A 13,022-nucleotide genomic window follows, 5' to 3' on the forward strand; every position below is an offset into this window, starting at 1 on the left:
ACAAATGCTAGAAGTCTAAATTCTAAGGTGGGTGAACTCAAGTGCCTGACCTGAATGAGGATATCGCTATAATAGGCATAGTGGAAAACTGATGGAATGAGAATAATCAATGGGAAGTGGTAAAAGCAGGGTACAAATATACAGGAACGACAGAGTAGGTTGCGCTAGTGGGGGGATGGCACTGCATAGAGGCAAATAAAGTAAACATCTGAAATGAATCAAACTGTGCCATACAATCTCTACGGACAGAAATTCCATGCTTAACCACTGAGCATTTAACAGCTGGGACATACTATCGACCACCTGGCTAGGATGGTGGTGATGACTGGGAAATGTTCAGGGACATTAGAGAGGCTACAAAGGCAGAAAATGCAATAATGGGGGATTTCAACTATCCCTGTATTGACTGGGTACACATCACCTCAGGACAGGATGCAGAGAGAAAATTTCCAAACACTATAAATGACAGCTTTTTGGAGCAGCTAATCCTGAGACCCACAAGGGGAGAGGTAATTCTTGATTTAGTCTAGAGATGGGCGAACTACGGCCCGCGGGCCACACCCAGCTCATGGGACCGTCCTGCCTGGCCCTTGAGCTCCCGGCTGGGAGACTAGCTCCTGGCCCCTCCCCCACAGCCTCAGCTCGCCGTGCCGCCAGCGCTCTGGGCAGCAGGGCTGCGAGTTCCTGCCGGGCAGCTGCATGAGCTGCCGGGAGTAGTGTATTAAATTGCTCCCCGTAGGAATGTGCTACTTACGGTGTACTACTTACAGCTGCCAGTCCTGGTGCTTCGTAAGTAGCACATTCCTACGGGGAGCAATTTAAAACAATACACCCCGGGTAGGGAAGGCTGTGCTTCCGCACACAGCCTGGCCCCCGCCCCTCTATCCACCCCCTACCACTTCCCGCTCCCTGACTGCCCCCCTCAAAACCTCCGACCCATCCAACCCCCCTGCTCCTTGTCCCCTGATGCCCCCTCCCGGGACCCCCCCACCCCTAACCACTCCCCCGGGACCCCACCCCCATCCAACCTCCCCGCTCCCTGTCCCCTCACTGCCCCCTGTGACCCCCTGCCCCTTATCCAACCTCCCTGCCCCCTTACCATGCCGCTCAGAGCACCAGGACTGGCAGCCATAAGTAGTACACCATAAGTAGCACATTCCTATGGGGAGCAATTTAATACACTACACTAGCCCTCCATAGAGTTTCGGAACCCCAATGTGGCCCTCAGGCCAAAAAGTTTGCCCACCCCGATTTAGTCCTAAATGGAGCACAGGATCTAGTCCAAGAGATGAATATGCACCTCTACCCCAACATAACGCGACCTGATATAACATGAATTCAGATATAACAACGCGGTAAAGCAGCGCTCGGGGCGGGGGGGGGGGGGGGAGGCGCGCCGGGGGCTGCACACTCCGGCGGATCAAAGCAAGTTCGATATAACGCGGTTTCACCTATAACACAGTAAGATTTTTTGACTCCCGAGGACAGCGTTATATCGGGGTAGAGGTGTAGCTGAACCCACGATAATAAAAGACCATAAATTTAACATCCTTGTAGGGGGGAAAAAACCAAAGAAACCCATCACAGTAGTATTTAACTTCAAAAAAGGGAACGACACAAGAACGAGGAAGCTAGTTAAACAGAAATTAAAAGGAACAATCACAAGGGTGAAATGCCTGCGAGCTGCATGGAGACTATTTAAAAACACCATAATAGAGGGCCAAACTAAATGTACACCCTCAAATAAAATAAACAATAAGAGGACCAAAATAATGCCACCAGGGCTACATAGAGTAAAAGAGGCAGATGCAGGCAAAAAGCCATACTTTAAAAATTGAAAGTCAAATCCTACTAAGCAAAATAAAAAGAAGCATAAACTCTGGCAAGACAAGTGTAGAAGTATAATAAGGCAGGCCAAGAAAGAATTTGAACAGCAACTAGCTAAGGAGACACAAACTAACAGCAAGAAATGGTCTGAGGTAAACAGGATGAAATTTAACAAAGACAAATGCAACGTGCTCCACTTAGGAAGGAACAATTAGTTTCACACATACAGATTGGGAAGAGACTGTCTAGAAAGGAGTACGGCAGAAAGGGATCTAGGGGTTATAGTGGACCACAAGCTAAATATGAGTCAACAGTGTGATGCTGTTGCAAAAAAAGCAAACATGATTCTGAGATGCATTAACAGGTGTGTTGTGAGCAAGACACGAGAAGTCGTTCTTCCACTCTACTCTGTGCTGGTTAGGCCTCAACTGGAGTATTGTGTCCAGTTCTGGGCACCACATTTCAAGAAAGATGTGGGGAAATTGGAGAGGGTCCAGAGAAGAGAAACAAGAATGATTAAAGATCCAGAGAACATGAGCTATGAAGGAAGGCTGAAAGAATTGGGTTTGTTTAGTATGGAAAAGAGAAGACTGAGAGGGACAAGATAGCAGTTTTCAGATATCTAAAAGGATGCCATAAGGAGGAGGGAGAAAACTTGTTCACCTTAGCCTCTAAGGATAGAACAAGAAGCAATGGGCTTAAACTGCAGCAAGGGAGGTTTAGGTTGGACATTAGGAAAAAGTTCCTAACTGTCAGGGTGGTTAAACACTGGAATAAACTGCCTAGGGAGGTTGTGGAATCTCCATCTCTGGAGATATTTAAGAGTAGGTTAGATAAATGTCTATCCGGGATGGTCTAGACAGTATTTGGTCCTGCCATGAGGGCAGGGGACTGGACTCGATGACCGCTCGGGGTCCCTTCCAGTCCTAGAATCTATGAAAAACAATGAGGGGTATGGAACAGCTTCCATACGAGCAGAGATTGAAAAGACTGGGACTGTTCAATTTAGAAGAGACGAATAACGGGGGCTGTGATAGAGTTCTATAAAATCATGAATGGTGTGGAGAGTGCGAATAGGGAAGTGTTATTTACCCCTTCACATAACACCAGAACCAGAGGTCACTCAAAGAAATTAACAGGCAGCAGGTTTAAAACAAAGAATGGAAGTACTTCCTCACACAACTCACAGTCAACCTGTGGAACTTGTTACCAGGGGATGTTGTGAAGGCCAAAAGAAATATAACTGGGTTCAAAAGAGAACTAGATAAGTTCATGGGTGATAGGTCCATCAATAGCTATTAGCCAAGATGGTCAGAGACGCAACTCCATGCTCTGGGCGTCCCTAAGCCTTTGACTGCCAGAAGCTGGGACTGGATGATGGGAATGGATCATTCAATAATTGCCCTGTTCTGTTCATTCCCTCTGAAGCACCTGGCACTGGCCACTGTCAGAGGACAGGACACTGGGCTAGATGGACCATGGGTCTGATCCAGCCTGGCCATTCTTGTGAGTTTGTGACAGAGCCAGGAATTGAACCTGGCTCTCCTTAGCCCCAGGCTAGTGACCTGACCACTGAACAATCCAGCCACCCTTTGAGCAGTACAGATGAGAAGCGCTAAGTATTACTTTGAGCTCCACTTTCTAAATACAGGCTGCCCCTCCCACGCCGTGCCTCAGGACACACAAGGCTGCTGTAGGCCCCTCTGTGGGCAGGGACTCAGACACTGACTGCTTGTGAAGTTTATCACCCCCACACCTTTGTTCTACCACATCATTTATCACATGAAGTTTTTACTGACTTGCTGATCAGAGCCTGTGGGCTGCTGCTGCATCTCAGAGTGCAACAGCACTGTCTTTATCATGGGTATGTGCACTAGAGCCACAGGAACATGGCCACCAACACTGATGTGACAGCAATGCCTCCCACATGTCCCATCATTGCACCACCGGGTCAGCACTTACCGTATGCAATGAATGACTCATCACACATACAGCCCTCCTCCCCCCCACAGGGACCACCACTTCCTTCAGCCTGTGCTAGAGGAGATGATGCTAGAGCAGCTGCAGCACAAGCAAGTTTTCTTTAAATAGCTCTGCAAGAGCAACTCACATCTGCCATGTTGTGCAGAGACCTGGGACAGCTGAAAAGCCAGGCAAAGCTTGTACGGCCCTACGCCGTCAGCAGAGATCACCTGGTCAGGTGGAACGAGTCACCCCATGCAGTGGAACAGACACCAATGCACTCACCTGGATATAGGCCTCTGAGAGCGTTATCATCTGGGGCAGGATATCGGTCACCTGTAAGTCTTGCAGCTCATACCACTTGCCCGTGCCCTGCCAAAAGCCATTGCAAAAGGGTGAGGAGAGTTATGACAGCAGGTCTTACCGTGGCGCTAGTTCTGACACACCGGGCTCCAGACATCCACTCTGCCCAGCCTGTTGCTTTGAGCCACTGTCTGGCCTCACCATGCAACAGAGCAAAGCCTGCACTAGGAAATTCTCCCCAGCTCCCCGAGCAACCATCCCCATGGGCACAAAGCGATGAGCCCCGAAGCCCAGCGGCGGGCGCTCTGCTTTCCCAGCACGTCTCATCAGGATGCGTCTGGACTGGGGGAGCAGGTTACGGCCAGCTGCTACCTGAGCTCACTTGTGGGGCTATTCAGGGAGCAGAGCTGCTTGGGCAAGCCTCAAGTGCTGCCCTCGGCTGCTGTGCAGGCTGGAGAACGAACCGGGGAGGGCTACTCAGCTCCCTGCTAGAGCAGCTGCAAGGGATCAGCCTTAGGCAGTGAGCTAGCGTCAGCAATCCTCTGCATGGGCTAAATCCCCAGAGACTAGAGCGGTCACACCCCAAGCTACTGGGCTAGCAGGGACTAGGGTGCTTTGCATGCTGCTCCAGCCCCCACGCTGCCAGCAGACACTGAACTCCGCCCCTTCGGTCACGCACATGATGCAGCACGTGAATTCTATAGGAGCCCTCGGTGGGTTTCCCATCATGCACGATGTTGGCGATGAGGTCGTAGGTGGTGTTCTTGTGCACGGCCTGCACTTCCTCGGACAGGTACTCCCGGAGATCCACGTTCCTGCAGCAGAAGGAACAGCAGCATTGTGAGCACAAGGGGCAAGCTGCACCAGGCCCCAAAAAGGCCGGGAGTTCCAGTGTGCCCCTGTACGTTGCATGCTGATGCCCAGGGGGCCAGCTCCTTAGCTAGCTGCGATTGCAGTCACCAAGCGTCAGCCCCACACGCATGTAAATCAGAACCAGGCACCCCGCTATTCTGTCTCGTCTAGTGCCATGCAAGGCTGGATCACCAGCACCACAGAAGATAACCCGGCACTGCACTAGACCAAGTAGGGAGGACGTGCTCTGGCCAAGACAGTCTGCACAGTTCAGTTGGAAGCTGCACAGATCATTTTTAATACTCAAAGCAAAAGAGAAAGATGACTTTACCGGCCACCGGACAAGGGCAGTAGCTAAATGTCACGTTCCCCGTTAGTCATAACCAGATGTGTTGTGCCACCCCGCCCTAGCACCCATTCAAACAGGGAGTTCCACCCCAGCTGTATAAGGTCATCTCCACCTTGACACACAACATGCCGGCCTACAAGCTCCAGGTGCAGAACAGCCGACTGCACGTGGCACTGCAGCCACAGGGGGCCCAAACGAGACCTCACAAGGCTGAGCTCCATTGGTGTCTGTATCTACAGTCCCCCCCGAGCACCTCACAGAGTGCCGAGGTCATCCTCACCAGACCCCTAGGAGGCAGAGAAGAATCACCCCCATTTTACAGATGAGGAAACTAAGGCACGGCAAGACAGGGGTTGGCCCAGGGTCACACAGGGAGTTTGTGGCAGAACCAGGAACTGATCTCAGGTCTCCGGAGTCCCAGTCCTATGTTTACCCACAAGCCTCTCCTTCCATTGGTATCAGCACAGGACTGCATGGTCTGTACAGGGGAAGCATCTGCTAAACAGGGCTGTTTGCTGGGGTCGAGTGTCCACGTAAGTAGTCAAGTATCAGAGGGGTAGCCGTGTTAGTCTGGATCTGTAAAAAGCGACAAAGAGTCCTGTGGCACCTCATAGACTAACAGATGTATTGGAGCATAAGCTTTCGTGGGTGAATAACCACTTGGTCAGACGACATCTGTTAGTCTATAAGGTGCCACAGGACTCTTTGTCACACGTAAGTAGTGTGTTTCTAGCCAAACGGGCCTAGCTGCCAACCAACGCCTGGAGGGAATCCTTAGAGGAACAGGGAGCACCCAACCAATATATCCCACAAAGGTGCAATTTGCACCAGCTCCTGGCAGCGCCATTCAGGCGCCAACGCCCATCTGTTGCCACTTGGAGACGGGCTGCATTGAGTCTCATCCTCTGCAGACAAACCCTGTTCTCAGAGCGAGTGCAAGGGACTTTCCCTAGAAAGCACAGCCGGAGCTGCAGCCCCCCAGCCGGGTCCAGGCGGTACCTACGTGATGGGGAAGTTGACGATGGTGGGGTTCTTCTCCACAAAGAAGTTGTTCTTGGTGAACCGCTTGATGCAGAAGATGAGGTAGGGAGGCAGCTTGGTCAGCTGGAAGCGCTTGAGGAAATTCTCCTTGTAGGTTTTATACTCCTGGAGCAAGGACAGAGACACACAACCCTCAGCAACCAGAGACCCACACATGGCCAAGGCAGAGGCACCCACAAGGATAGGAGAGCATACCAGCCCACGCTCTGCCCTGCCAGCACCAACAACGCTGCCTTAGATCTGCCAGGTGCCTTAGCAGATTTGCGGCCCCTCAAACACAAGTAGCACTGCAGAGCAGGAGAGTCTAACAGGGACAGGCGGCAGGGAACCTACTTCTAGAGGCAGGAGGGCAGCAGAGCAGGAGAGTCAGGGAAGGGGCGGAGTTACCTTCTCAGTGATGCCGTTGAACTTGGCCAGGATGTTGAAGAGCGGCACCTGGGGGATGATCAGCTGCTCCTTCTCGTCCTTGTACAGCGGGGCAGTGGGGAGGTCGAGGGTCAGGTACATAAAGGTGGATTCCACCATTGTCTCCTGGTACTCATCATTTTGCAGCAGCTGCTCCTTCTCCTCTGCTGGCTGAGGGGAGGTGGGGACAGAACCACCTGGGTTAGCACAGCAAAGCACCACAGGACGGATGGACCTAACCCGCACATTTTGGGAGATGGGGCCCAGAGTTAATATAGTGTGCACTGCCTACAGCTAGCCATAGTGCAAGTTCCCTCTAAGGATACACTGTCATCCCAGCCCCAACCTGCATCGCCTTCCATTGCAATCTTCAACAGCTACTAAGAAAAGACTAACCCTGCTACATTGAATGAGGACATTGGCCCTGATCCTGCAAGGAAACCCACAGGACTTTGCCTGCATGACTTTCCTGGTAGGATGAAGGCCTTGGTGAGGGGGAGCTTTGGAACTGAACCAATTTTGCTAGAATAACTCCAGCTTTGATGCTTAGCTCTGCAGCAGGTGAGGGATTGGGACATCTTTGCACCACCAGCCCCATATAAAACCAGGTCTGCTGCGCAGCATCAAGTGTTCATCTCACATCAGCCAGCTCCATTTGTGAACTGTTTTTCTACAGCGTTTGCAGCTATTGCTACTTCCCCAGCACAAGAAAACCTATGATCTGAAACTGAGACACTAGAAATCGCAACGCAGAGTTAATCTACATAGGCACCAAACCAAGGCCAGCTGCCAAAGACGGCTCATGGTCTCTTCGAATTGAATAGGAAATTCAAGTGACATTGTGTCTCAGAAGGGCCTATGCCTCTCCCACTCCAGCAGCCCTGCAGTGACTCCTGCAGGCTACACAGCTTGCTCTGTAGATCTGTAGCCGCAGCTTTTAGTTTTGGCTTGTGGCCCAATGTTTCCCCTGAGAAGTTGGCCTGTTGTACAATCAGACTCCCTGGTGGCTTTTTCAGGGGATGCACGGTTCAGAACTGTGACTGGAACCTCATGGTTTGTAGCACTTCAGAGATAAAAACTGCGTCTCTCATCTATTTAGACTGCAAGCTTTTAAGGAGCAGGGACTGTCTTACTATTTGTCTGTGAAGTGCCCAGCACAATGGGGGCCTGATCTCAGCTGGGGGCCTCTGAAAGCCACCGCAATACAAATAAATAATAATGTCGCCCCATGTTGAATAGAACATACCATATTTGTAATGTGAAAGTTTCCAGCACCGTTGAGGAATGAAAGTGCCTCCTGTACCCTTAAATGGACAATACTGCATGTGAGGCTAGTTTAGGACAGATGTATTAAGTTTTGACACCATCTAGTGGCAATACTGTGTAGTGCCCCCCAAATGGAAACGGAAAGTCCACAAGAAGATGAAAAAGGAAGCAAAACTTAATAGCTGAGCAAATCATTCCCAGAGGACTCACCATCTATTACCCTCGGGCCCCTACATACAACTCCAAATATGCTGACCAACTCTGCAGAAGGACTTCAGAAAAACTGGGGAACTATCTCTGGTACCTTACGTTCTCCAGAAGGGGCTACCTCAAACCAGGAATCACCACATTCTCCCACATACTGGAAGAAAAAAAATCAGGAACCTAGAGATTACGCAAGAAACCCAAAACAACTATCAAAAACCCCGAGGACAGCCATCCAAAACTAAAAGTGGAACCAACCACAACTCCATAACCCACAGAACACCACCTCTTGGAGAAACCATAGAACCAAGACCCAAGTGGACACTACGCCACACCCCCAACATCATCAATTTATCAAGACTACCCCAACTGGAGCTGAATTATCTGTACTCTCCAAGGGACTGAACTTGTCCCCGCCACGGAACCTGACAGCCTACTAACACCTGGAGAGCTAGAAGAATTCTTTCACTGACTCCATCTCAAAGAATTCTTCCACATCACCACCACCACCCATAATTACTAGGTCCCCACTGACAGTCATACACAAAAATAATCATCTGACTGGACACCCCAGAACAGATGAAACCACACACTTGATCATTACATTGATTGCTTCAGGAAGTTCACTGTGAAATCCTTAAACAGCACATCCACCACTATTGCTCGACTATCACTCCACCAGCTAATACAGTCTCTGAAACCCAACCTCCAGATAGTGATCAGACCAGCAGACAAAGGGAGTGCCATCAGTCCTCCACCATGACAACTATGTTAATGATGACAAGCAACTCTCCACCACTCGCTGCTATAAAGAACTCAAAGAAGACCCCACACCACAGTTCAGTCAGGAATTGAAGGATACTACCAAATCCTTCCCCAAACAACTCCAAGAGAAACTCTTCAACCTCATCCCTCTCGAATCCGCCCGAGGGACCTTCTACCTGCTTCCCAAGATACACACAAACAAGGGGACCCGGGCAGACCCTTCATATCTGGCCACAGCACTCTAACTGAAGGGATATCAGTACTCACAGAAACCATCCTCAAACCACTCAATACGCAAAGGGCCAGCTTCCTCCTGGACACAACCAACTTCCTCCAGGAACTCTGCAACACTAACCACTTCCCTCAGAATACCACCCTTGCCACCATGGATGTAACCTCCTTATACACCAACATTGCTCCCAATGATAGCATCACGACCTGGCTCCAGTATCTACAATGGACAACTCATCTATTTCACCCTCACTCATAACAACTTTACATCAGCAACACTTTGTCCAAAGACCATGGGAACAGCCATGGGTACTAGGACGGCTTCCCAGTATGCCAACCTCTTCAGGGGCCACACTGAAGAAGAATTTCTGAACAAATGCACCAAGAAACCAACGATATTCCTGAGATACATCGATGGTCTGTCCAGAGGATGCAAATACGACTGAACCCCCTCATAAATTTCCACCACAACTACAACCACCACCACCCGTACATTAAACTCTCTCTGGAAAGCTCCCAGCATCAACTTCAACAACATAGCCTTACACACAATATATACAAGATCACCATACTGGCCTTCAAACAACCTCGCCAAGGTCATCATCAGAAACAAGCTCCCCACAGACCAGGCCCCACAAACACAAAGCAGCACCAGACCCTACTAGAACAACAGATGCAAAACTTGCAGACATATCTCCACTGCTACGATGATCAATACGCCCCACAACACACCACTCAAGATCCAGGAGTCCTACACATGCCTGTCACAACATGTGGTGTCCTCAGCCAGTGCACTAAATGCCCCAACAACTGTGTGAGTGAAACCAGACAATCACTGCGCTCTCAAATGAACTCGCACAGAAAAGTGATAAAAGACAAAAACACTATCACTCATGAGCAAACACTTTTCACAAAGCGATCACTCCCTATCTGACCTCCCAGTCCCCATCCTCAAAGGAAACCTGCACAACACCTTCAAACAACAAGCTGGGGAGCCTACATTCATAACTTTGCTAGATACTAAAAATCATGAACTTCATAAAGACACTGGATTTCTGGCTAATTACAACAATCTATAAAACCCACTGTAGTGAGGCGTTGTGGTTCCCCGCTGCCCTGGAGAGGGAAAAGCCCGTCCAGAGGCCGGAGTGGGCGGAGCTAGGGAGCTCTGAGCCCGCCCCTCTGAGGGTCAGGCGGTGACCCGGAAGTATAAAGGCTCGCCCTCAGAGCTCAGTAAGGCCCCAGCCACCGGAGAGGCCAGCCGCCTCCAGCCTAGCCCACGACTGGGAAAACCCCGCGGCCCAAGGCAGCCGCCAGGACCTGCCCTGTGCCCGCTACCCGGAGGAGTTGCCACGCCTGCCCTGCGCCCGCTACCCGGAGGAGTTGCCAGGCCTGCCGCTCGCTGAGGAACCTATGGTGCTGGACCCCCCAGAGGACAACACCCTGACCCAGGTACTACCCAAGGGGGAGTCTGGAAGTAGCCCGGGGCAGCCGACCCTAGTCTGGCTGCAGCACTGCCAGAGCCCATGTCAGTGTGTTGCGGCCAGGATCCCCACTGACTAAGCAGTGGGTCTTCTGCCACTGCTAGGGCCCCAGGCTGGGACGCAGTGGAGTGGGAGCGCCTGCATCCCCCCCGCTCCCAGGCCTGAGGAGGCTGGGACCTATTGTTATTGCTCAGCCCTGCCTGAGGGCCTGAGCCCCTGACTCATTGTTGCCCCACCCGGACCCGGGCCTGGGCTTCCTATTGCTTGTACTGTCACTGCTCAGCCCTGCCTGAGAGCCTGAGCTCTGACTCTGCACTGCCCCGCCCTGACCCAGGGCCTGGGCTCCGCACTGTTTGTACTGCTCCTGCTCAGCCCTGCCTGAGGGCCTGAGTCCCTGACTCATTGTTGCCCGCCCTGACCCAGGGCCTGGGCTTACAGTGTTTATTTCAGTTACCGCAAGGGCTGCCGAGGGAGACCCCCCGCGGACAGATTAATTCCCCCGAACAACGACTGTGTGGAGTGAGCCGGTGTGGCTCCCCGCCGCCTCGGAGACGGTCGAGTCCTGGTTAACCCTCGTACACCCACTAACCCCCCTCTTTTGTCCTATGACTGCCCATTTCACCTTGAATGGTCTCTTACCATACGTGTTACTCCTTATGCTAAACAACCAGTTCCACCTTGTATTTAGCTGTGACACTGAGTACCCTAAGAGCTCTGTGTAAGCTCGTCTCTTTCACCAACAGAAGTTGGTCTATAGAAGATATGACCTCACCCACCCTGCCTCTCTAGTGCCCGTAAGCAACTTCAGTCACCTATGCTCCCATCCCAGTAGACCTGCGGTGGCACGAGGAAAGGGTCGCAGACTCGATAGGTCTGCCCTGATCCTGTATTACGACAGTCTTGGATAGCAAGCCTTCGTTGCTTGACATCTCTTTCACTGGCTCTGCAATGGGCAATGCAGACACAAGGATAACAGGGTTGGGGGAGGTGATCTGCTTTCACTGTAGCTCCTCTAAGTGCATCTGCAGCCTCCACTAGAATTTCCTACAGCAGTGTGACGCATGTCTAGAAAGGGTTAAACATCCTGCAAAATAAATAACCCTCAAAAGACGTGGGGAGAGAGTGTTTGTGTATTTACATATGTATGAGTATGTAACCAACAGTCCCTGTCTATGTTGTATTCGGATCATTCAGAGATCAAAAGAACATCCTAGCATTTAAATAAATTATAAACATGGGATATCTCAGTATTCATCTCTCTTTGAGATGTACAGCAAATCGTCTGTGAGTGGCGGAGGAACCCCAATCTGTCAAGACATGAAATTGTATAGAAGATCCTTGGGTCCTGATCCTGTCATCTCAGATCTGCTGAGGCTTCATCAGGGGAAGTTTGAGTCGCAAGACTGAGGTCTTCAGTTATGCTGGTTCGCCCGGAATACGAGATTTGGACATTGGACTATGACCTATGAACTATTTCTGAAAACTCTTTGCAACTACGAAGCTCACCATCTCTGCTATGAATCTGCACCTCAGTGAACTGAACTCATGTCTGTCTGTATATTGATCTTTTAACCGTACTCTTTTGTTTTTTAATAGATTTTAGTTTAGTTAATAAGAATTGGCTGCAGTGTGTATTTGGGTAAGATCTGAAACATTCAATAACCTGGGAGGTGCTGTGTCCGATCCTTTGGGATTGGTAGAACCTTTTCTTTTATATGATGAAATAAGATTTACAGAAATTTTCATCATATTTGATGTGAGTACCTGGATTGAGGCCTGAGGCTGGATCACTTTAAGGGAACTGTGTTGTTTGGACTGCTGAGTAACCAGTAAGGTAATAAAGATGATGTTTTATGCTGGCTTTGTGAATCTAAGTATTGGAATATCCACCAGCTTTATGGGGATTGTCTGCCCCATTCTTTGCAGTTCACCCTAATTGAGTGGCCATAGCTGGCCCGCACTGGGACCCCAGTCACAAGCAGTAACGCCCAGGAACTGTACTGAAACAGGCCCGCTGGGTGTGCACGTGTGGCACTCTCCCCATCCCCCAATTCAACCATGGGATCCACTGCTCCTGGACGTTCCATGTGTGAAGGATGGGCACAAACCCAGAGTGGTCGGGGCCAAGTGAACTCACCAGGTCAGGGTGTGGAAGCTTTTTGGTAAAGATCCGCATGGAGCCTTGGAACACGTCGGTCACAATGGCTGTGAAAACACACATGCAGACAGAGCAAAGAACTGTTACCAATGACCAAGTAGAGCTCTGAAGAGAAGGCTCTGGTCTGAAAGCCATTTGTGGAGAATCCCAGTTGCTGGGGCAGTGCAAGTTCCCA

At 50.6% G+C, this 13,022-nt stretch overlaps 1 protein-coding gene across 2 annotated transcripts in view; it reads right to left on the minus strand.

The window, feature by feature from the left end:
* The window catches only part of USP39 (ubiquitin specific peptidase 39), a 28,638-nt gene that overhangs the window by 1,116 nt on the left and 14,500 nt on the right, over positions 1-13,022 (minus strand). Inside the window, exons 8-12 of one of the 2 annotated variants that reach the window (XM_005279254.4) lie at positions 12,827-12,894; positions 6,722-6,910; positions 6,297-6,439; positions 4,772-4,907; positions 4,075-4,161 (exon numbers count right to left, since the gene is read on the minus strand). In XM_005279254.4, the coding sequence (XP_005279311.3) occupies positions 4,075-4,161; positions 4,772-4,907; positions 6,297-6,439; positions 6,722-6,910; positions 12,827-12,894 (623 nt within the window). The remainder of the gene's footprint in view (positions 1-4,074; positions 4,162-4,771; positions 4,908-6,296; positions 6,440-6,721; positions 6,911-12,826; positions 12,895-13,022) is intronic. The other variant, XM_042859333.2, reaches the window with a different exon arrangement.

Source organism: Chrysemys picta, chromosome 2 (genome assembly GCF_011386835.1).
Source record: "Chrysemys picta bellii isolate R12L10 chromosome 2, ASM1138683v2, whole genome shotgun sequence".
In the NCBI taxonomy this organism is placed as follows: Eukaryota; Metazoa; Chordata; order Testudines; family Emydidae; genus Chrysemys; species Chrysemys picta.